We start from the raw sequence: 23,790 nt of genomic DNA on the forward strand, positions 1-23,790 counted from the left end.
CTCTGAACAAATACTCTGAACAAATACGAACAAATACTGAACAAATACTGAACAATACTCTGAACAAATACTGAACAAATACTGAACAAATACACTGAACAAATACTCTGAACAAATACTCTGAACAAATACTCTGAACAAATACTCTGAGAACAAATTCGAACAAATACTTCACCACCTTTTTTCCTACATGAAGAGATCAGGCGTTACATATCTTGCATTTATTAAATTCTGGGTGTTTTTATTGCTTAATCATTCACTCTTTTCTTACCGTGAGTGGGGTTGCCATGAGAAATGTTTAAAGCCACACTGCGGAACATTCCAGGCAAAACAACATCTCCTTTGAGTCCAGCAGGACGAGCAGGAGGCCGACCCTCCAACAGAAAAATGCACCTTTAACATTCAATAAATCCAAATCCAAATGTTACATGATAATAGACTTAAACAAGGCTGTTTTGATGCTCAAAAATGATGTGACAAACAAATAAACAGAGGAGGTACTGGTTTATTTGTACAGGTTTAAGAAATGGCACTTTTGTAGCAGCAAACGTTTACTACTTGAAGAATATTTTTAATGAAGTAACAGTACTCAGACTTGAGTAAAACTCTGTGTTGAGTAAATATACAAGTGAGAAAAGCTTTATGTTGACAATGAAATAATGTGAAAATGTGTCTTCTGCACTGTTCCTCTGCTCAACTTCTTCAAATATGATTTAGTTTGGGTTTTTTTACCAGATTTTGTTCGTTATTTCATGTTTTGTCCTTCAGATAACTCAGATGTTACGTCCTGACAGTTACTCTTACTCGAGTAGTCTTCCAAAATACGTTTACACTTGAACCACGACGTATCAGATCCATGAGCAGAGATGAACAAGGACTCGGAGGTTAACAGATCTGTGGAGAGGCGAGCCGCTCACTAATGCACGTTTTTAAGGTATTTGTGAGTAAAACTTACAACTATAATGTCTGTGAGTCTCGGTGTCGTTCTGACGACGCTCGATGGAGGATTTATGCGTTTTGATGTAAACAAAAACTTTCTTGAAAAACGATGCCGTCTGTTCATTTGGAAAACAAAGGAGGGAATTATTCGTTTCTCAAAATCCCCGGCTGTGTGTAAACGCAGCCAAAAACAAGTGAGAATATTTAATGTTTTATCTGCGAGCCAGAAGCAGTCATCAAAAGAGCCACACCTGGCTCACGAGCCGTACGTTCCCGACCCCTGGTTTAAGTGAAATGTGACGTCTGAACTTCATGAACTTAAAGATGAAACCACAAGATCCACCTGAAGCAGAAGCACGTCTGAGTCGAGCAGGAGAGGGAGTCCTGTCCTGGGCTGAGTCTGCGCCGACGCCTCCTGAGCTCCACGAGTCCAGACAAACGAGACTCAGACCAACGTTTACAAAAAAACTGGATAATTTATTTTAAAAAGAAATAAATACATGAAATAACACGAGAAACTCCATTTCCCACAAGTCCTCAGGCCAAGTCCTCTGTGTGTCTGCTGCTCCTGGTCCCACTGGTCCAGGACTGTTTGTGGGTCAGTCCTGCTTCAGTCCTGTTTTAGTCCTGGTTCAGTCCTGGTTCAGTCCTGGTTCAGTCCTGGTTCAGTCCTGCTTTAGTCCTGGTTTAGTTCTGTACTGGTCCCATCTCTGGTCGTCGCTCTCGTGGGTCAAGTATCTCTGTCCAAACTTTCGCTCGAACTCCCTCAGGTCCAACCAGGTCTCATAATCCTGCAACAGAGACAGGGATTAAACCAGGACTAAACCAGGACTAAACCAGGACTAAACCAGGACTAAACCAGGTCTGGGTCTGTACCTGGAGCCAGGGGTGGCTGAGGGTTTTGTCGACGCTGAGTCTTTTCCTCATCTTGACCTGGAGCAGACTTGAGATCAGGTCGATCGCTGTCGAAGAAAAACACGAAGAAATAAATTAAACTTTTAAAAACTGTTTTAAAATGTGTCCAAAGTGCTGCACAGAAAAAATAATACAATAAAAAACTGTAAATCATAAATAAAAACAATAAATAAAAAGTGTTAAAATGCTTAAAATAAAAAAATAAAATTAATTAAAAATAAATAAATAAAATTAGATAAAAGACACAGAAAAACACACAATTTATACGATGCTCCAGCCAAAGAGTAAAAGTGGGTCTAATCCAGAACTAAACCAGGTCTAATCCAGGACTAAACTAGAACTAAACCAGGACTAAACCGGGACTAAACTAGAACTAAACCAGGACTAAACTAGAACTAAACCAGACTAAACCGGGACTAAACTAGAACTAAACCGGGACTAAACTAGAACTAAACCAGGACTAAACCAGAACTAAACCAGGACTAAACCGGGACTAAACTAGAACTAAACCAGGACTAAACCAGGACTAAACCGGGACTAAACTAGAACTAAACCAGGACTAAACTAGAACTAAACCAGGACTAAACCGGGACTAAACTAGAACTAAACCGGGACTAAACTAGAACTAAACCCTCTGGACTAAACTAGAACTAAACCGGCCTGGCCCCCCCCGCGCTCTGGCCGGCCTCTACCGCTCTGGCTCCCCCCGCTCGTACCGGCTCTGGCCCCCTCCCCCCTGCCCCTCCCCCGGCTCTGGCCCCTCCCCCTGTACCGCTCTGGCCCCTCCCCCCCTCGACCGGCTGGCTCCCCTCCCCCGTACTCGTACCGGCTCTGGCCCCTCCCCCGCGCTCGTACCGGCTCTGGCTGGCCCCCTCTCCCCCCGCGCTCGTACCGGCTCTGGCCCCTCCCCCCCGCCTCCTCCCGCTCGTACCGGCTCTGGCCCCTCCCCCCGCTCGTACCGGCTCTGGCCCTCCCCCACCTCCCTCTGGCCTGGCCCCTCCCCCCCCCTGCTCGTACCGGCTCTGGCCCCTCCCCCGCGCTCGTACCGGCTCTGGCCCCTCCCGCCCCGGGCCAGGTCTCTGGGCTAGGCTCGTACCGGCTCTGGCCCTCCCCCCGCGCTGGCCCCTCCCCCTGGCCCCCTCGGCTCGTACGGCCCCCCCCGCTCTGCCCTCACGGGCTCTGGCCCCTCCCCCCCCCGCGCGCCGCGGGGCTCTGGCCCCTCCCCCGGCTCGTACCGGCTCTGGCCCCTCCCCCCCGCGCTCGTACCAGCTCTGGACACGCCCCCCCAGGTCTTGGGCGGGTACATGAAGGCGGCGTTGTGGATCTGCTCGTTGACGTCCTCGTCCTCGTTGAAGGGGAAGGTTCCGCTCAGACTCACGTAGACGATGACGCCGACGCTCCACATGTCCAGCGAGCGGTTATAGCCCCGCCCCCTCAGCACCTCGGGCGCCAGGTACGCCGGCGTGCCCACCACCGAGCGCCGGAACGAACGCTCGCCGATGATACGAGCGAAGCCGAAGTCACACAACTTCACCTGAGGGACGAGAAGAGACCTGGTTTAGACCTGGTTTAGACCTGGTTTAGTCTGGTAGACCTGGTTTAGTCCTGGTTAGTCTGGTTTAGTCCTGTTTAGTCCTGGTTTAGACCTGGTTTAGTGTTTAGTCCTGGTTTAGTTTCTGGTTTAGTCCTGGTTTTAGTCTGGTTCTGGTTAGTCCTGGTTTTAGTCCTGGTTTAGTAGTCCTGGTTTAGTCCTGGATTAGACCTGGTTAAGTGGTTTAGTCTGGTTTAGTCCTGGTTCAGTCCTGGTTAGTCCCTGGTTAGTCCTGTTTAGTCCTGGTTTAGTCCTGGTTTAGTTCCTGGTTTAGTTTGGTGGTTTAGTCTGTTTAGTCCTGTCCTGGTTTAGTCCTCTGGTTAAGTTCTCTAGGGTTAGTCTGGTTTAGTTCTGGTTTAGTTTTGGACCTGGTTTTAGTTCTGGTTAGGGACCTGGGCGGTTCAGAGGTTTAGTCCACTGGTTAAGGCCGGTTTTAGTTCTGGTTTAGTCAGGTTCAGGCAGGAGGTCAGGAGGACGTTCTCGGGCTTCAGGTCACAGTGGACGATGTTTTTCGAGTGCAGATGTTTCAGAGCCACGAGGACCTGAGGGCAAACGACACGAAGCGCTGACCTGAGTGAGGAGGAACCTGGTGGTGCGTTCAGATCTGACCTGAGTGAGGAGGAACCTGGTGGTGCGTTCGGGGTCTGACCTGAGTGAGGAGGAACCTGGTGGTGCGTTGACCCTGAGGGTCTGACCTGAGTGAGGAGGACCTGGTGGTGCGTTTGAGGGTCTGACCTGAGTGAGGAGGAACCTGGTGGGTTGCTGCAGGGTCTGACCTGAGTGAGGAGGAACCTGGTGGTGGTTGCGGGTCTGACCTGTGAGTGAGGAGGAACCTGGTGGTGCGTTTGAGGGGTCTGACCTGAGTGAGGAGGAACCTGGTGGTGCTTCAGGGTCTGACCTGAGTGAGGAGGGACCTGGTGGTGCGTTTCGAAGGTCTGACCTGAGTGAGGAGGAACCTGGTGGTGCGTTCGAGGGTCTGACCTGAGTGAGGAGGAACCTGGTGGTGCGTTCGAGGGTCCTGACCTGAGTGAGGAGGAACCTGGTGGTGCGTTCAGAGGTCTTGACCTGAGTGAGGAGGAACCTGGTGGTGATTCCTGGGTTCTGACCTGAGTGAGGAGGAACCTGGTGGTGCGTTCAGGGTCTGACCTGAGTGAGGAGGAACCTGGTGGTGCGTTCGAGGGTCTGACCTGAGTGAGGAGGAACCTGGTGGTGCGTTAGGGCGTTCGGGTCTGACCTGAGTGAGGAGGAACCTGGTGGTGCGTTCAGGGGTCTGACCTGAGTGAGGAGGAACCTGGTGGTGCGTTCAGGGTCTGACCTGAGTGAGGAGGAACCTGGTGGTGCGTTCAGGGTCTGACCTGAGTGAGGAGGAACCTGGTGGTGCGTTCAGGGTCCTGACTGAGTGAGGAGGAACCTGGTGGTCGACCTGAGTGAGGAGGAACCTGGTGGTGCGTTCGGGGTCTGACCTGAGTGAGGAGGAACCTGGTGGTGCGTTTTGAAGATCTGACCTGAGTGAGGAGGGACCTGGTGGTGCGTTCGAGGGTCTGACCTGAGTGAGGAGGAACCTGGTGGTGCGTTCAGGGTCTGACCTGTGAGTGAGGTAGACCTGAGTGAGGTGGTGGTGCGTTTGGGGTCTGACCTGAGGAGGAACCTGGTGGTGCGTTCGAGGGTCTGACCTGAGTGAGGAGGAACCTGGTGGTGCGTTCGGGGTCTGACCTGAGTGAGGAGGAACCTGGTGGTGCGTTCGAGGGTCTGACCTGAGTGAGGAGGAACCTGGTGGTGCGTTCGAGGGTCTGACCTGAGTGAGGAGGAACCTGGTGGTGCGTTCGAGGGTCTGACCTGAGTGAGGAGGAACCTGGTGGTGCGTTCGAGGGTCTGACCTGAGTGAGGAGGAACCTGGTGGTGCGTTCGGGGTCTGACCTGAGTGAGGAGGAACCTGGTGGTGCGTTCAGGGTCTGACCTGAGTGAGGAGGAACTGGTGTGCGTTCGAGGTCTGCCTGAGTGAGGAGGAACTGGTGGTGCGTTCAGGGTCTGACCTGAGTGAGGAGGAACCTGGTGGTGCGTTCGAGGTCTGACCTGAGTGAGGAGGAACCTGGTGGTGCGTTCAGGGTCTGACCTGAGTGAGGAGGAACCTGGTGGTGCGTTTGAGGGTCTGACCTGAGTGAGGAGGAACCTGGTGGTGCGTTCAGGGTCTGACCTGAGTGAGGAGGAACCTGGTGGTGCGTTCGGGTCTGACCTGAGTGAGGAGGAACCTGGTGGTGCGTTCGGGGTCTGACCTGAGTGAGGAGGAACCTGGTGGTGCGTTCGAGGGTCTGACCTGAGTGAGGAGGAACCTGGTGGTGCGTCTGACCCTGAGTGAGGAGGAACCTGGTGGTGCGTTCGGGGTCTGACCTGAGTGAGGAGGAACCTGGTGGTGCGTTCAGGGTCTGACCTGAGTGAGGAGGAACCTGGTGGTTGCGTTCGGGGGTCTGACCTGAGTGAGGAGGACCTGGTGTCTGACCTGAGTGAGGAGGAACCTGGTGGTGCGTTCAGGGTCTGACCTGAGTGAGGAGGAACCTGGTGTGCGTTTCGAAGGTCTGACCTGAGTGAGGAGGAACCTGGTGGTGCGTTCAGGGTCTGACCTGAGTGAGGAGGAACCTGGTGGTGCGTTCAGGGTCTGACCTGAGTGAGGAGGACCTGGTGGTGCGTTCGGGGTCTGACCTGAGTGAGGAGGAACCTGCCTGTGAGTGGTGGTGCGTTCAGGGTCTGACCTGAGTGAGGAGGAACCTGGTGGTGCGTTCGAGGGTCTGACCTGAGTGAGGGAGGGTGGTGGTGCGGAGGTCTGACCTGAGTGAGGAGGAACCTGGTGGTGCGTTCGGGTCTGACCTGAGTGAGGAGGAACCTGGTGGTGCGTTCAGGGTCTGACCTGAGTGAGGAGGAACCTGGTGGTGCGTTCAGGGAGTCGTCCTTTCTCGCTCGACAGAATCATCTCCAACATGTCGCCCTGAAGTTTTTCCATCACCACAAAAACTTTCTCTGGAGTCTCGAACACAGACTGAAGAGAAACGACCCCGGGATGATGCACCGTCTGAACACGAGAACAAACACCACCAGACCTGAGGCTTTATTATTCTGACTCGGTGCAGAGGGTTTTACATCAGGTCACTGACAGTCTGTGAAGAAAATGGTCTGTGTGTTCTGGTCTGGTGTGGTCTGATGGGGTCCAGTCTGGTCTGATGTGGTCTGATGTGTCTTTGGTCCAGTCTGGTCTGATGTGGTCCAGTCTGGTCTGGTCTGGTAGTCTGGTCTGGTGTGGTCTGGTCTGGTCTAGTCGAGTCTGGTCCAGGTCCCATCTGGTCTGGTCCTGTTCCATTCTGGTCTGGTTCTGGTCCTGGTCCAGTCTGATCTGGTCTGGTCCGGTCTGGTCCTGATGTGGTCTGATCTGGTCTGGGTCTGGTCTGGTCTGATCTGGTCTGATCTGGTCTGGTGTGGTCCAGTCTGGTCCTGGTGTGGTCTAGTCCAGTCTGGTCCAGGTCCCATCTGGTCTGGTCCTGTTCCATTCTGGTCTGATCTGGTCTGGTCCTGGTCCTGGTCTGGCCTGGTCTGGTGTAGTCTGGTCTGGTGTAGTCTGGTCTGGTGTAGTCTGGTCTGGGCTTGTCTGCTGTTGGTCCAGTTTGAGTCTGGTCTGGTGCGGTCTAGTCCAGTCAAGTCTGGTCCAGTCTGGTCCTGGTCCCATCTGGTCTGGTCCTGGTCCTGGTCTGGTCTGGTCAGTCCTGGTCTGGTCCTGGTCCAGTCCTGGTCCTGGTCCTGGTCTGGTCCTGGTCCTGGTCTGGTCTGGTCCTGGTCTGGTCCTGGTCCTGGTCTGCTGGTCCTGGTCCTGGTCTGGTCTGGTCCTGGTCCTGGTCTGGTCTGGTCTGGTCCTGGTCTGGTCCTGGTCTGGTCTGGTCTGGTCCTGGTCCTGGTCCTGGTCTGGTCTGGTCCTGGTCCTGGTCCTGGTCTGGTCTGGTCTAGTCCTGGTCTGTCTGGTCTGGTCTGGTCTGGTCTGGTCCTGGTCCTGGTCTGGTCTGGTCCTGGTCCTGGTCCTGGTCTGGTCCTGGTCTGGTCTGGTCTGGTCCTGGTCTGGTCTGGTCTGGTCCTGGTCTGGTCCTGGTCTGGTCCTGGTCCTGGTCCTGGTCTGGTCCTGGTCCTGGTCCTGGTCTGGTCCTGGTCCTGGTCCAGTCCTGGTCAGTCCTGGTCATGGCCTGGTCCTCGTCCTGGTCTGGTCAGTTCACTTTCCTCTTTGTTTGGGAAACGCAGTTTGTCGATGATTTTTATGGCCACGTCTCGTCCTGTTTCTCTGTGTTTCCCTGAGAACAGAAAAAATCTCTACGGGTCAAATTTACCTCACGAGTCTTCACTTTTACCTCATGAATATTCACTTTTACCTCACAAATGAATATTCACTTTTACCTCATGAATCTTCACTTTTACCTCACGAATCTTCCCAAACCCACAGAGTTTGATCTACAGCGTTCATGTGTTTTGAAATCGACAGGTGCAAATTTAATATTTGTAACTTGTATTTTGTTTTTTACAAACAGATGTGTGTTTGTTAAAAAAAAAAAAAAAAAGTTTCATTTGCTAAAGAAAAAAAAAAAACATTTGTAAAACTGAAAATTCTGTTTGTAAAATGAGATTCATATTTTTGGATCAATAATTACGTCACAGAGGAAATCTGTGAGTTTGTGTATTTTTGAGATTTTGTTTTAGAAAAATCCAGAAACACAAACAGACGCACAAACACGGAGCCTGTAGAGGCGCTGTTGGCGCTGTTGGCGCTGTTGGCGCTGTTGGCGCTGTTGGCGCTGTTTGTTGGCGCAGGAGTTAGCTGAGACTGTGAGCTATGCTAATGCTAACACATGTAATAATTAAGTAAAAACACGTCACAATTAATAATCGTAGAAAATTCAGGAATGTTCCACAGGTGTTTTTGTTCGGGGTGTGTAATATTCATGAATTTTTACAAGACCAATTTCTTATTTATTATTATTTATGACATTTTGTTCTGAAAATTTTAATGTGTTAGCATTAGCATAGCTCACAGTCTCAGTGAACGTCTGCACCAGCAGCGCCAGCAGCGCCAGCAGCGCCAGCAGCGCCAGCAGCGCCAGCAGCGCCAGCAGCGCCAGCAGCGCCAGCAGCGCCAGCAGCGCCTCTACAGGCTCTGGGAGGTTGTGCGTCTGTTTATGGATTTTTCTTAGTTTCAAAAATACGTCACAAAATCTGTGAATTTGTGTAATTATTGATCAACAAATGTGAATCTCATTTTACAAACAGAATTTTCAGTTTTACAAAATAAAAAAGATACATTTAGAAATACACATCTATTTGTAAATACAAGTTACAAATATTAAATTTGCATTTGTGGATGTTAATGAGGCAAAAGTGACTCTATAAAAGTTCGTCTGTGGAGTTTTCTGTAGTTTTACCTCAAAATAAAAGTTAAAAAAAAAAAATTATAAAAAAATCAAACTCACCTCCGTAAACGACGCCGAACTGCCCAGAGCCCAGAACCTCGTCTGTGAAGATCTGATACACGGAGCCGACGTCCTGAGACAAAACCACAGACACGAGTCAAGACCAGATCCTCCTGAGGGGGGTTCTACATGTGCTTCTATGGACAAATGTTTGTAGTTTTTGTTTATGATTCAGTTAAACTTGTCTGAGCGTCAGCGAACTCCAGTCTCCATCTGAACCTGACCTGAAGACCTGAGGACCTGAGGACCGACCTGAGGACCTGAGGACCTGAAGACCGACCTGAGGACCTGAGGACCTGAGACCGACCTGAGGACCTGAGGACCAACCTGAGGACCAACCTGAGACCTGAGGACCACCTGAGGACCTGAGGACCTGAGGACCGACCTGAGGACCAACCTGAGGACCTGAGGACCTGAGGACCTGACCTGAGGACCTGAACCTGAGGACCAACTGAGGACCTGAGACCAACCTGAGGACCTGAAGACCAACCTGAGGACCTGAGGACCTGAGGACCAACCTGAGGACCTGAAGACCAACCTGAGGACCTGAGGACCTGAGGACCAACCTGAGGACCTGACCTGAGGACCTGAACCTGAGGACCTGAGACCTGAGGACCTGACCTGAGGACCTGAGACCTGAGGACCTGAGGACCGACCGAGGACCGACCTGAGGACCTGAGGACCGACCTGAGGACCAACCTGAGGACCTGAGGACCGAGGACCTGAGGACCTGAGACCGACCTGAGGACCTGAGGACCGACCTGAGGACCGACCTGAGGACCGACCTGAGGACCTGACCTGAGGACCGACCTGAGGACCTGAGGACCTGACCTGAGGACCGACCTGAGGACCAACCTGAGGACCGACCTGAGGACCTGAGGACCGACCTGAGGACCTGAGGACCTGAGGACCTGAGGACCTGAGACCTGAGGACTGACCTGACCTGAGGCCTGACCCGCTCCACCCTCCAGTCTCACAAACTCACCTGTCTCTGCTGCACCTGGCACCCGTCGCACCTGTCGCACCTGTCGCACCTGTCGCACCTGCCCTCGGTCTGATCCTCTGAGGAACAGGAAGTGAGAACAGATCAGTGAACGCGCCTGTTTCACATCATCAGAAGTTTCCCGCTGGAGGTTTTGTGGAACTTTTTATTCTCCAGCAGCTTCATAAATCTGCTCCACCAAATCTTCAACCAACGAGAACAATTTATCCACAACGATCAAGAGAAGAAAGAACAAAACTTAAAGGAAACAACGACGAGCCGCATGAGTCGCACGACAAACTCAACTCATGTTCTGATCCTGAAGAAAACAGAAGGAAACTTGTTCACTCAGACTCGTTCTACTGTGGAAATTAAAACCTGTTTCACGACGTGGAGATTTGCACAGACAGAGTTTTGTGCAGCTGGAAGACGACAGATGTTCACAGACGCATGTTTAACATTTAAACGGCACAAATCTCTGTCTATCTAAAAATCTCTATTTATCTCTATTTCTCGATCACTAAAGGTCGTATGGAGGATTTTTTTTGTTTCAAATTGTCAGTGATAGATTATAGATGCAGTCGCCTTGTAATTATGATGACCAAAAAAAAGAGAATAAAAATTCATCAACTCTGGACGTGGTGGGGCTAAACATTTGCCAATAGATAACGACACTGCCTCGTTATCTGTGAGCTGACAGGCTGTCAATCAAACTCCCTACGTTTCTAGTGTAACTGACTTGCCTGCGCCGCCGGTACGTGGTTTACGTACGACACAGACGCTGTTTACTCCACCAACGCAACAGTTCTTAGCGGCTTTTTTTGACCTATATCTTCCTCGCAGTTCGCACAAAGTTTGTTGCGATGGCGACAAGAATCCAGGAGCAGTTCGCCGCAAAAGAAAGTCTGTTTTTGAGGTGAAAGAAGAAGACAAGGGGAAAAGCAGCGAAGCCAAACTAAGGTGATTCTTGGAGATTCATTCCAGCGATGGCGCGACTGAAGCAGACGAAGAGTCTAAAGACTGAAGCACTGGTCCACAAATTACTCCTGGACAGGAAACTTCTGCTGATTATGAAAACCTACTTTATTTCCAAGAGCGACACAAACGTTTTTCAGGACACGAAAGCGATATCCTATGTCTGAAAACGTAATTTTCAAGGCAAAGAAAGAGTCCGCCTGCTGCTGCGTGTTGTAGTTAGTTCATTCACACTGAATCTCTGTGCACTCTTCTCTGCTCCCCTTTCCTGCTCCTCACTTCTCCGTCTTGTCTAACCAACACTGTAGTTAGTTGTTTACAAGTCATGTGCAGCGGCTGTAAACAAACCTGTTTGTGGCGTAAGGAGGAGGAGGGAGGAGGTGTTTCTACGTAGGAGCAACATTTGAAAAAGGACAAACAGTCTCCTTCCTTGGAAAATCCTCTATACAACCTTTAAATACATTTTTTAATCTTAATTCTAGAATCAATCTGAGTTACTTTCACGGTTCTCACTCTTTTTCCATGACTTTTCCATGAGCTAAAGTGAATTTTCCATGACCTTACAGCACCTACACGTGTAAAACTGATCAGACTTTTAAAATATAAATCTGAAATGTTAAATCTTTCCCCTCTCCTTCTGTTCTTGGATTAGAGTTTTTGAAGGTTCTAAATCCTGTCAGTGCATTTATTGTCGCCTCTTTTTAAAGAAAAGACTCAGACGTTCACAAAGAATCAGAAACAGACTCACGAGAACTGAACACAACACTGGAGCGAAGGGAAAGAGACTAACATTCCATGACTTTTTTCCAGGATTTCCATGACCGTGGGAAACCTGAACCTGTTGTTGTTTTATTCGTGAGCAAAAGGTTTAGTTTGGTTCATGTTAGAAAGTTTATCCTTTGTGGAGTTTGTTGGTTGAAGATTTGCTGGAGAATACGACACATTTACACATTTACACAAACATTTTTATGAGTTTATTTAAAATGTTTCTGTTTTTTATTTGAAGAGTTTAGTTCATGTGATCAGAGCGAAACTGAACTGAAACTTTTGAATCAATAAACACAACGATCAATACACAACTAGGTCAGACTGAACCAGGACTAAACCAGGTCTGGACCAGGACTGAACCAGGACTAAACCAGGTCTAAACCAGAACTGAAACCAGGTCTAAACCAGAACTGGACCAGGACTAAACCAGGACTAAACCAGAACTGGACCAGGAATAAACCAGGACTAGACCAAACCATAAACCATGGACCAGGACTGAACCAGGACCAGGACCAGGACTAAACCAGGTCTAAACAGGACCAGGACTAAACCAGAACTGGACCAGGACCAAAACCAGAACCAAACCAGGACTAAACCAGGACTGGACCAGGACTAAACCAGGTCTAAACCAGGACCAGGACTAAACCAGGACTAACCCAGGACTAAACCAGACTGACCAGGACTAAACCAGGACTAAACCAGAACTGGACCAGGACTAAACCAGGACTGAACCACGACCAGGACTAACCAGGACTAATCCAGGACTAAACCAGGACTGGACCAGGAGTAAACCAGGTCTAAACCAGGACTAAATCGGGACTAGACCAGGAATAAACCAGAACTGGACCAGGACTGGACCAGGACTAAACCAGGACTAAACCAGGTCTAAACCAGAACTGGAGCAGGACTGAACCAGGTCTAAACCAGGAGTAAACTGGGACTAAACCAGGACTGAACCAGGACCAGGACTGGACCAGGGACTAAACCAGGTCTGGACCAGGTCTGGACCAGGACTGGACCAGGTCTGGACCAGGTCTGGACCAGGACTGGACCAGGTCTGGACCAGGTCTGGACCAGGTCTGGACCAGGTTTTGAGTGTTTCAGGTTTAATCCCGTTGATGCAGGATTAAAGGAACATTTTGAGTTGAGCCGAAAACTGAGAAATGGAGCAGAAAATCCTCTTAATCTGTGTGAGTCCTGCTCCTGTCTGCTCCTGTCTGCTCCTGTCTGCTCCTGTCTGCTCCTGTCTGCTCTGTCTGTCTCTCTGTCCTGTCTGCCTGTCTGCTCCTGTCTGCTCCTGTCTGCTCCTGTCTCTCCTGCTCTGTCTGCTCCTCCTGTCTGCTCCTGTCTCTGTCCTGCTCTCTGTCCTCCTGTCTGCTCCTGTCTGTCTCCTGTCTGCTCCTGTCTGCTCCTGTCAGCTCCTGTCTGCTCCTGTCTGTCTGCTCCTGTCTGCTCCTGTCCTGCTCCTGTCAGCTCCTGTCTGTCTGCCTGTCTGCTCCTGTCTGTCTCCTGTCTGCTCCTGTCTGCTCCTGTCAGCTCCTGTCTGCTCCTGTCTGCTCCTGTCTGCTCCTGTCTGCTGCTCCTGCTGCTCCTGTCTCCTGTCAACTCCTGTCTGCTCCTGCCTGCTCCTGTCTCCTGCTCCTGTCTGCTCCTGTCTGCTCCCGTCTGCTCCCGTCTGCTCCCGTCAGCTCCTGTCTGCTCCTGTCTGCTCCCGTCTGCTCCCGTCAACTCCTGTCTGCTCCTGTCAGCTCCTGTCTGCTCCTGTCTGCTCCTGTCCGCTCCTGTCTGGACTAATGAAGAACTAAACCAGAACTGAACCAAGACTAAACCAGGACTAAACAAAGACTAATCCAAGACCAGGACTCCTGTCGGCCCCTGCCCGCCCCTGCCCGCCCCTGTCGCTCTCACCTGTCTGTGGGCTCTGGGTCTCGGTCATGGGTCTCAGGGCTTGTCTCAGGGTTTTCTTCCAGCTCTGGACCTCGGATCCCGGGTCTGGACCAGGATCTGAGTCGGACTTTGGTCCCTCTCCTCCCGAGTCCTCCACCACGTAGTAAACCACGGACGAGGTGACCAGGGAAAACCGGGCCCCGGTCCCCGAGTCCGAGTCCTGGTTTAGATCCGGGTCCGCGGAGGAGTCCACCCTCAGGATCTCAGACAGAGGAAGCTCCTGGAACCAGACCGAGAAGAGTCCTGGTTTAGTCCTGGTTCAGTCCTGGTTCAGTCCTGGTTTAGTCCTGGTTTAGTCCTGGTTTAGTCCTGGTTTAGTCCTGGTTCCTGGTTCAGTCCTGGTTTAGTCCTGGTTCAGTCCTGGTTCAGTCCTGGTTTAGTCCTGGTTCAGTTCTGGTTCAGTCCTGGTTTAGTCCTGGTTCAGTCCTGGTTTAGTCCTGGTTTAGTCTTGTTTTAGTCCTGGTTCAGTCCTGGTTTAGTCCTGGTTTAGTCCTGGTTTAGTCTGGTTCAGTCCTGGTTTAGTCTTGTTTTAGTCCTGGTTTAGTCCTGGTTCAGTCCTGGTTTATTCCTGGTTTATTTCTGGTTTAGTCCTGGTTTAGTCCTGGTTCAGTCCTGGTTCAGTCCTGGTTAGTCCTGTTTAGTCCTGGTTCAGTCCTGGTTTAGTCCTGGTTTAGTCCTGGTTTAGTCCTGGTTTAGTCCTGGTTCAGTCCTGGTTTAGTCCTGGTTTAGTCCTGGTTTAGTCCTGTTTAGTCCTGGTTTCAGTCCTGGTTTAGTCCTGGTTTAGTCCTGTTTTAGTCCTGGTTTAGTCCTGGTTAGTCCTGGTTCAGTCCTGGTTTAGTCAGTCTGGTTTAGTCCTGGTTTAGTCCTGGTTTTTAGTCCTGGTTTAGTCCTGGTTCAGTCCTGGTTTAGTCCTGTTTTAGTCCTGGTTTAGTCCTGGTTTAGTCCTGGTTTAGTCCTGGGTCCTGGTTTAGTCCTGTTTTAGTCCTGGTTCAGTTCTGACCTTGTAGAACTTGGAGTCGTTCTGGTTTTGATACAGAGTCAGAGTTTTGGTGTCGAGTCTCCAGAAGTGTCTTTTCCTCTGAAACAAAATCCAGAAACGTTTCAAGATCGTCTGAAAACTCAAAAATGAAAAACAGAAAAATGATTTAAAGATTTGTTTTTATTTCCCTGTGATCCGAGAGTTTGATTTTACACTAAAAGGTGAAAAAGACAAACTGAAAAACTCACCTGTTCAGTTCAGATAAATTAGTTCTTTAAGTTCAGATTGTGTTAAAATAAATGTTTAACTGGACAGACGGAGCAGTGCCTCCAGTTAGCGTCACACTCCCAGGGAATGTGGAGGAGATGGAAGATTGTTCCAGTTTGATTTTACAACTGCCACGTTTACACGAGAGATTTAATTCCGAATACAAATCATTTAATTCTGAATAAAGATAATTTAATTCTGAATAAAAAAATTAAATTCTGAATAAAAAATAATTTAATTCTGAATAAAAAAAAATTAATTGTAAATAAAATTAATTTAATTCTGAATAAATTTTTTTTAAATTCTGAATAAAAAATTATTTAATTCTGAATAAAAAATAATTTAACTTTGAATTAAAAAATTATTGTAAATAAAAATAATTTAATTCTGAATAAAAATAATTTAATTCTGAATAAAAAATAATTTAACTCTGAATAAAAATAATTTAACCCTGAATACATTTTTTTTAATTGTTAATAAAAATAATTTAACTCTGAATACAAATAATTTAATTCCAAATAAAAATAATTTAATTTTGAATACAAATTTATTCTGCTTTAAAAGTCCATGTAAACTCTTAATTCTTAATGAAAATGATAATTCGTAATTAAACTTAATTCCGAAGTAAATGGAGGTTTATTTTGATTTTAAAGCTGAATTAATTTATTCCTCAATAGTGATGTAACAATAACCAAAATATCGTGATATCGTATCATCAAAAGTCTCAGAATAAGAATCGTGGGCTCTCACAATACATCGAATTACAAGTTTCTTTGCTTAAATTCACGGTTTTATAATAACATCTTAAAAACATGGGGAACTACATTTCCCATGATGCATTTCAGCGCAGACAACATGAAGAAATGTGTTTTTGACTTGAATTCTTGGGATTACGACGGAAATAATTCACACCAAAATCTTGTCAAGGTGTTTTAAAAAAGCAAAAAAGCGTCACAAAAGTTTGGACGGTGGAGGAACGACAAACCGAGACGACAGAAAAGACGGGAGCGGCTGATGTGTGAGTTTTCTTCGCAAAGACGTAAATCTGTTGGTGTTTCTGTCCAATCAAAACCTCCCCCCCGGACGCTCACACACATTAAATAAAAAACATTTCACCAGTTTAACACCAAACAACAATTCAACATTATTCTTATTTACACGGAAACAAAAAGAGAAGATTTGAATTAATTCGGAATAAAAAAACATCATGTAAATGTGGCCAATGAGGATATTAGATCTGAATCCTGTGTGTGTGTGTTTGTGGGCGTGGTTTGTTTTGGGGGCGTGGCCTGTGGTGTGTGTGGGCGTGGCCTGCGGTGCTGTTGTCACGGTGACGGTGTCGGGGCGTCGTCGTGGTTACCAGGTCGTCGCGGCTGCTGTAGTGAACCATCCAGCCGTCCCTGACCACGGCCGAACCGCGACGCTTCGTCTGACGCAGCGACTGGACCACACGCATCAGAGGGATATTCACCGGACTAAAAGACCGGAAACAAGACCGGGTCAGGACCGGGTCAGGACCAGGACTAGACCAGGACTAAACCAGGACTAAACCAGGACTAAACCAGGACTGGACAGGACTGAACCAGGGCTAAACCAGAGAAAAGACCGGAGACGGACCGGGTCAGGACCGGGTCAGGACCAGGACTAGACCAGGACTAAACCAGGACTAAACCAGGACTAAACCAGGACTGAACCAGGACTGAACCAGGACCAAACCAGGACCGGACCAGGACTAAACCAGGACTGGATCAAGACTAAACCAGGACTGGACCAGGACCAAACCAGGACTGGACCAGGACCAAACCAGGACTGGACCAGGACCAAACCAGGACTGGACCAGGACTAAACCAGGACTAAACCAGGACTGGAGCAGGACTGAACCAGGGCTAAACCAGAGAAAAGACCGGAGATGGACCGGGTCAGGACCAGGACTAAACCAGGACTAAACCAGGACTAAACCAGGACTAAACCAGGACTAAACCAGGACTTTCAGTATTCTTGACCTGGTGTCCGTGTCTTCTTGTCCTTCTGTCTCTGGTCCGTTTGAGTCGAGTCCGTCGCCGTCAGGGGCCTCCTCCACCAGGACTGGACCCAGACCCAAGACCGGACCCAGACCAGAACCCAGGACCGACTCTGGACTCTGGAGGTCGGGATCTGAGGAAAGAAACAGAGACAAAAGAGAAAAAAAAAAAACATGGATTAAAAAAAAAGTGAAATCCAGCTCATACTAAAACAAGTCCTGGTCCAGTCCTGGTTTAGTCCTGGTTTAGTCCTGGTTTGGTCCTGGTCCAGTCCTGGTTTGGTCCTGGTCCAGTCCTGGTCCAATCCTTGTTTAGTCCTGGTCCAGTCCTGGTTTAGTCTTGATCCAGTCCTGGTTTAGTCCTGGTTTAGTCCTGTTCAGTCCTGGTTTAGTCCTGGTTTAGTCCTGGTCCTGACCCGGTCTGTCTCTGGTTTAGTCCTGGTTTAGTCCTGGTCCTGACCCGGTCTGTCTCTGGTTTGGTCCTGGTTTAGTCCTGGTTTAGTCCTGGTTTAGTCCTGGTTTAGTCCTGGTTTGGTCCTGGTTTAGTCCTGGTTTAGTCCTGGTCCGGTCCTGGTTTAGTCCTGGTTTAGTCCTGGTTTAGTCCTGGTTCAGTCCTGGTTTAGTCCTGGTTTAGTCCTGGTTTAGTCCTGGTTTAGTCCTGGTCCTGGTCCTGGTTTAGTCCTGGTTTAGTCCTGGTCCTGGTCCTGGTTCCTGGTTTAGTCCTGGTTTAGTCCTGGTCCGGTGGTTTAGTCCTGGTTTAGTCCTGGTTTAGTCCTGGTTTAGTCCTGGTTTAGTCCTGGTTCCTGGTCCTGGTCCTGGTTTTAGTCCTGGTTTAGTCCTGGTTTAGTCCTGGTTTCCTGGTCCTGGGTCCTGGTTTAGTCCTGGTTTAGTCCTGGTTTAGTCCTGGTCCTGGTCCTAGTCCTGGTTTAGTCCTGGTTTAGTCCTGGTTTAGTCCTGGTTTGGTCCTGGTTTAGTCCTGGTTTGGTCCTGGTTTAGTCCTGGTTTAGTCCTGGTTTAGTCCTGGTTTAGTCCTGGTCCGGTCTCACCTCCGCTGGACTCTGTTTCTCCTGGACAGTCTCTTTGGGCGTTTGAGGCACATTTTTTGTGACAGACGAATTTACAATCTGAAAAACGAAAAATAAAACAGGATTTGGTTTGTTTCCCCGTTTGTTCTTTTCAATTTAAATCAAGAACAAAAAATAGTAAAATGAGAAAACTGATTATTATTTAATTTATTTAATTTTTTCTGTTTTAGTGTCTAACAAAAAATAACAAAAACAAAAAAACAGATTTCGACTTCTGTTTCTAATATTTAATTTAAAGTTTATTTTAAATTTCAGTGCCTATTTTAATTTTGATATTTTATTCTTTCTGGTTTATTTGAAGTTTCTCGCTGTTTCTTGTTTCTCGTCGTGGCTCAGCAGCGACTTTCTAAAGCGTGAAAATAAACGTGTCGCTGTAAAAGAAGAAACATGTTTGTTCATAAAATGAGTCCATCACATTTCTGTCCAGATCTTCTTCGTTCAGTTCTTTGTGTCTTGGGTTTTGTTTTTCACGGTAAAAGGAGAAATTCAGTTTGTAAATGAACTAAAGTTTATTTGGTGGAAAATGTTTCTGAGCTCATCCAGGCTGCTTCTTCAGTTGTGTCAGACTCTGGAGGACAGTTTCTTACATCTGCTGCAGGAGGAGCTAACTACACTGAAACTCCTCTGGAACTAACACACACTGTTTACAGCACGAGTCCCCAAACGTTTTGTCTCTGGGGGCCACATTCTGGCTCCTGACTGTGACGGGGGTCGGGGTCGGTCATAGAACAGAAGTGTTTGACCCTGACGACGCAGATTATATCTTTGAAAACCTCTGAACTTTCTTTAAATCAGACAAACTGCACGAACACTGAACACTGTTGTTCACTGGTCTTTTTTTTTGTACTTTAACTTGAGTCATTCTGCCTCTTCTGTTTTTATCTGCACTACAGAACTCTGTGTGTGTTTTATCTGGAGTTTGTCAGCTGACGAAAATTCTGTGGTAAATGTAAATATTTCACATAATTATTTAAATATAAATACTTCATATAAATATAATTTTTTTAATTGAAAAAAATCTACAAAATACAAGCTGCAGATGTGTTATTATTTGCCAAAAAATATTTTTGAAAAACAGACTGTGACACTTTTGTGGATTGTCTCATGGGGCCAGTTCCAGTGTGTGTGTGTGTGTGTGTGTGTGGTGTGGTGTGGTGGCGTAGAGGGCCAGAGTCGGCCCGTGGGCCTTAATTTGATGAGCCCTTATTTACAGTTTGTGTTTGTGTTTGTAGTACAGCCTATGGAACTGTCCTGAGTGTGGATCTTATCAGCAGAATCATCCAGGACCATGATGGAGCTTCCACACCTCTGGTCCTGACCTGACTGCACCTGACCTTTTCTTTGTTCTGTTTTAGGTTTTCAGAGATGGAGCTGCAAATCGGAGACAGACAGTTTCTGAAGCCTCCGTTTGTGTTTGTGTTTCAGTTTGTGTTTCAGTTTTAGTTTCAGTTTCAGTTTTCAGTTTGTGTGTTTGTGTTTCAGTTTCAGTTTTAGTTTCAGTTTCAGTTTGTGTGCTTGTGTTTCACCTCGGCACTGCAGTCCTTGTCTGAATAGCCCCCTCAGCGCTCGCTCACACAGACCACACACGACCGGCCGCGAGAACGAGTGAACGGAGAACGTGTGAGGAACCTTCACCCCTCTGTCCACCAGGGGGAGCTGAGAGGAGCGTCTGCAGCCCGCGGCCACCAGGGGGAGCTACAGCAGACAGACAGAGACAGACTGTTAGTGTTTTACTGCTTTACTCCAAACAGGACTAGACCACAGTCCGTATCTAGACCAGAACCAGGTGATGGAGAACACACTGACCTCTGAGTCCAGGCCTGTGGATCTGGTCCGGTCGGGTCCGGGTCCGGGTCCAGGTCCAGGTTGGTCCGGTCTGGCTGAGGTCAGACTCAGGGCTGAGGATCTCCTCCGGCTCCGAGCTCCACTGCAGCTGCCCACGAGTTTAAACACACAACGCTTATGGAAGTTCAACCCACAACCTGAGGAGACACACACCAGGACCAGGACTCAACCAGGACCAGGACTCAACCAGAACTCAACCAGGACTCAACAAAGACTAAACCAGGACTGAGCCAGGACTGAACTCAGACTAAACCCATTCTAAACCTGGTCTCAACCCAGCCCTAAACACAGCCTAAACCCGGCCTAAACCTGGCCTAAATTAAAGCTAGTCTAAAGCTGGTCTAAAGCCGGTCTAAACCAGGTCTAAACCAGGTCTAAACCAGGTCTAAACCCAGTTTAACCCAGTCTAACACTGATCTAAACCAGGCCTAAACTCAGCGTAAACCCAGCCTAAACCCTGTCTAAATCTGGTCTAAACTCGGTATAAACTTGGTCTAAACTCGGTCTAAACCTGGTCTAAACTTGGCCTAAACTTGGCCTAAAGCCGGTCTAAACCCGGTTTAAACTAAAGCTTGTCTAAAACCTTTCTAAAGCCAATCTAAACCTGGCCTAAACCTGGTCTAAACCCTGTCTAAACTTGGTCTAAACTCGGTCTAAACCCGGTCTAAACCCAGTTTAGACCCAGTCTAAACCTGGTCTAGACCCGGTCTAAACCTGGTCTAGACCCGGTCTAAACCCGGTCTTACCGTCACACTTGAGGCCCTGGCGCACGAGTCCCCAGAGCATGAGTCCGCAGTGATCACAGAAGGCAGGAGCTCTGTACGAGTGGACGGTGAGAGAGTGAGGCCGCGGCAAAAACTCCACGCCGCACGAATCTGCTGGAACAAACAGACGACCGTTTCCATGACGATTAACAAGTCAAAACTCAAACCTGAATCTTCTGGACGATGAAGTCCTCAAAATGTTTAAAGTTCAAACCCGTGGACCTGCGGTTTACTGAGACGGACCTCTGCTGGTCGATTTGAACCTTCCTCAGTTTGGAGCGTTTTTCAACTGAGCGTAACTGAACTTTGGCGTAACAGAACTTTGGCGTAACCGAACTTTGGCGTAACCGAACTTTGGCGTAACCGAACTTTGGCGTAACTGAACTTTGGCGTAACTGAACTTTGGCGTAACCGAACTTTGGCGTAACTGAACTTTGGCGTAACCGAACTTTGGCGTAACCAAACTTTGGCGAAACAGAACTTTGGCGTAACTGAACTTTGGCGTAACCGAACTTTGGCGTAACCGAACTTTGGCGTAACCGAACTTTGGCGTAACTGAACTTCACTGTTGGGCAAGTTACTTTGAAACTGTAATGCGTTATTTATTACCTATTACTGTCATTTCAAAGTAATTCGTTACATTACAATATTACTGCATTTAAAATGTAAGGCATTACATTACTATTGCATTACTTTAAGTTACTCTCACCAAAATAACTTTTGCGCTGTATATGGACTGAACCAGGACTGAACCAGGTCTAAACCAGGACTAAACCAGAGCTGAACCAGGACTAAACCAGAAGTGAACTAGGACTAAACTAGAACTGAACTTGGACTAAAACAGGACTCACTGTGGGGACGGGCTCGGGGGTGACCGCAGGAGAAAGGAGCAGCTCTGCTCCGCACCTCACGGAGGTAAGAGCGGCTGTCACCCGATCGCTCTTTATGGACCCTGCTGCTCGGGCTCGCGGCCCTGATTTCAGCAACTATTTGCAGGTACCCGAGCCGGTGCAAGAGTCTGTTACAGCGCGTAACTTCTACCTTCCTTCAGCGTGTCCAGAAGTCCAACTTTTTCTGTGATGGTTACATCTTCCTCTGCCTTTTGGGTGCGAGCGCAGGAGCCTTTGTCGGTGCAGAACGTTTCGTTGACGTTGTGGGTTTTGTCGGGGAGAAAACTTGCAACCGTACAGCACTTCAGAATCACACTGATACAGACTGAACATGTATTTAAATTTGGCAGCTGAACACATTCTGTACTGTACAGGAGACAGGAGTCCCTTGGCCAGTCAGGATGCAGCGGGAGGAACACAATACACATTCATACAATGTAAAAAAAAACAGGGCATGCAAAATTACACAAAAAAATTAAAATAAATAAAAATCTGCGAGACAGCGAAAAGTGAACTGCGATAGAGGGAGGGACGAATGTAAACCAGGTCTAAACCAGAACTGACCCAGGTCTAAACCAGGTCTAAACCAAAACTGACCCAGGTCTAAACCAGGTCTAAACAGCGTGGAGTTCTTTGTCAGTCCTTCCTTTTTACCTGAAGGTCTATGAGGGCGCATCTCCGGCGTTTCACCGCTGCTGATATCGAGGTGATTTTAGCGAATTTGTATGAAGAAAAAAACACCACTTCAATCCAGGTTAAAAAAACACTGTAACGCGCGTTACTCACATTTGTACCGAGTAAAATATTACTATTTTTTCCCCTGTAATGCCGAACATTACTGCGTTACAGCAAAAAGTAATGCATTACTGTAATTCGTTACTTTTATAACGCGTTACTCCCAACACTGCTGAACTTTGGCGTAACAGAACTTTGGCGTAACAGAACTTTGGCGTAACCGAACTTTGGCGTAACAGAACTTTGGCGTAACAGAACTTTGGCGTAACCGAACTTTGGCGTAGCAGAACCGGACTCTTACCGGACAGAACCACCTCGACCGTGTCCCCCTGCTGGACTTGCTGGGCGCTGCAGATCTTCTGGAGCAGGTTTTCTGAAGTCGGGTCGTGTCGGAACAACAAGAGCTCCCCCTTCAGAGCCCCGAGTCCAGAGTCCGGGAACTGAACCAGGACCAGAGACCGGAACCAAGACCAGTCCGGGACCAAACCAGGATCGAGAGAAATTAGGTTACAATGATGAACAGAATAACAGAAAAACTACTACAACTAATACTACTACTACTACTACTACTACTACTACAACTATTACTACTGCTATTACAACTACTACTACTACTACTACTACTACATCTACTACTACTACTACTGCTACTGCTACTGCTACTACTACTGCTACTACTACTACTACTACTACAACAACTACTACAACTACTACTACTACTGCTACTACTACTGCTACTACTACTACTACTACTACACTACTACTACTACTACTACTACTACTACTACTACTACTACTACTACTACTACTACAACTACTACTACAACTACTACTACTACTGCTACTACTTCTACTACAATACCTACTATAATTACTACTACAATAACGACTGCAACAAAAAGATCAGTATAAAGCCGTTTGCAGATGGTTCGGTTTTATACAGATTAGTGCCGGATATTATTGTTACTACTAATACTAATACTACTACTGCAAGTGATAGTACTACTAATACTAATCCTGTACTGCATCAGAGTACACACTGTGTACTGTGTACTGTGTACTGTGTACTGCAGATACACGTCACAGATGGAGCAGAGGATTAAATCTGAACAACTGTGACCTCCAGAACTAAACCAGAACTAAACCAGGTCTAAACCAGGTCTAAACCAGGACTAAACCAGAACTAAACCAGGTCTAAACCAGGTCTAAACCAGGACTAAACCAGGAACTAAACCAGGACTATACCAGGACTAAACCAGGTCTAAACCAGGTCTAAACCAGGTCTAAACCAGGACTAAACCAGGACTAAACCAGAACTAAACCAGGTCTAAACCAGGTCTAAACCAGGACTAAACCAGAACTAAACCAGGACTATACCAGGACTAAACCAGGACTAAACCAGAACTAAACCGGGACTAAACCGGGACTAAACCAGGACTAAACCGGGACTAAACCAGGACTAAACCGGGACTAAACCAAGACTAAACCAGAACTAAATCAGGACTGAACAAAGACTAAACCAGGACTGAACTGGGTCTGGACCAGGTCTGGACCGGGTCTGGACTCACCCTCTGGTCCGTCAAGGACCAGACTCGG

The 23,790-nt window shown here is 48.0% G+C and overlaps 1 protein-coding gene across 1 annotated transcript in view; it reads right to left on the reverse strand.

Annotated features, from left to right (window-relative positions):
- Nucleotides 1-1,568: 1,568 nt before the first annotated feature.
- Nucleotides 1,569-23,790, reverse strand: part of LOC110173888 (serine/threonine-protein kinase D1-like) — a 22,452-nt gene continuing 230 nt past the window's right edge. Inside the window, exons 1-20 of the mRNA XM_055149737.1 lie at nucleotides 23,763-23,790; nucleotides 22,496-22,634; nucleotides 20,552-20,683; nucleotides 19,767-19,942; nucleotides 19,487-19,655; nucleotides 17,922-17,999; nucleotides 16,859-17,009; nucleotides 16,216-16,330; nucleotides 14,610-14,687; nucleotides 13,571-13,829; nucleotides 9,923-9,999; nucleotides 9,679-9,812; nucleotides 9,245-9,491; nucleotides 8,938-9,010; nucleotides 7,681-7,767; nucleotides 6,348-6,529; nucleotides 3,897-3,987; nucleotides 3,121-3,396; nucleotides 1,816-1,901; nucleotides 1,569-1,730 (exon numbers count right to left, since the gene is read on the reverse strand). The exon at nucleotides 23,763-23,790 is cut by the window's right edge and continues 230 nt beyond it. Of these exons, the coding sequence (XP_055005712.1) occupies nucleotides 1,605-1,730; nucleotides 1,816-1,901; nucleotides 3,121-3,396; nucleotides 3,897-3,987; nucleotides 6,348-6,529; nucleotides 7,681-7,767; nucleotides 8,938-9,010; nucleotides 9,245-9,491; nucleotides 9,679-9,812; nucleotides 9,923-9,999; nucleotides 13,571-13,829; nucleotides 14,610-14,687; nucleotides 16,216-16,330; nucleotides 16,859-17,009; nucleotides 17,922-17,999; nucleotides 19,487-19,655; nucleotides 19,767-19,942; nucleotides 20,552-20,683; nucleotides 22,496-22,634; nucleotides 23,763-23,790 (2,704 nt within the window). The 3' untranslated portion in view covers nucleotides 1,569-1,604. The remainder of the gene's footprint in view (nucleotides 1,731-1,815; nucleotides 1,902-3,120; nucleotides 3,397-3,896; nucleotides 3,988-6,347; nucleotides 6,530-7,680; nucleotides 7,768-8,937; nucleotides 9,011-9,244; nucleotides 9,492-9,678; nucleotides 9,813-9,922; nucleotides 10,000-13,570; nucleotides 13,830-14,609; nucleotides 14,688-16,215; nucleotides 16,331-16,858; nucleotides 17,010-17,921; nucleotides 18,000-19,486; nucleotides 19,656-19,766; nucleotides 19,943-20,551; nucleotides 20,684-22,495; nucleotides 22,635-23,762) is intronic.

Source organism: Boleophthalmus pectinirostris, unplaced genomic scaffold (assembly GCF_026225935.1).
Source record: "Boleophthalmus pectinirostris isolate CB_2022bp ecotype Guang Dong unplaced genomic scaffold, ASM2622593v1 HiC_scaffold_13, whole genome shotgun sequence".
Lineage (NCBI taxonomy): Eukaryota > Metazoa > Chordata > Actinopteri > Gobiiformes > Gobiidae > Boleophthalmus > Boleophthalmus pectinirostris.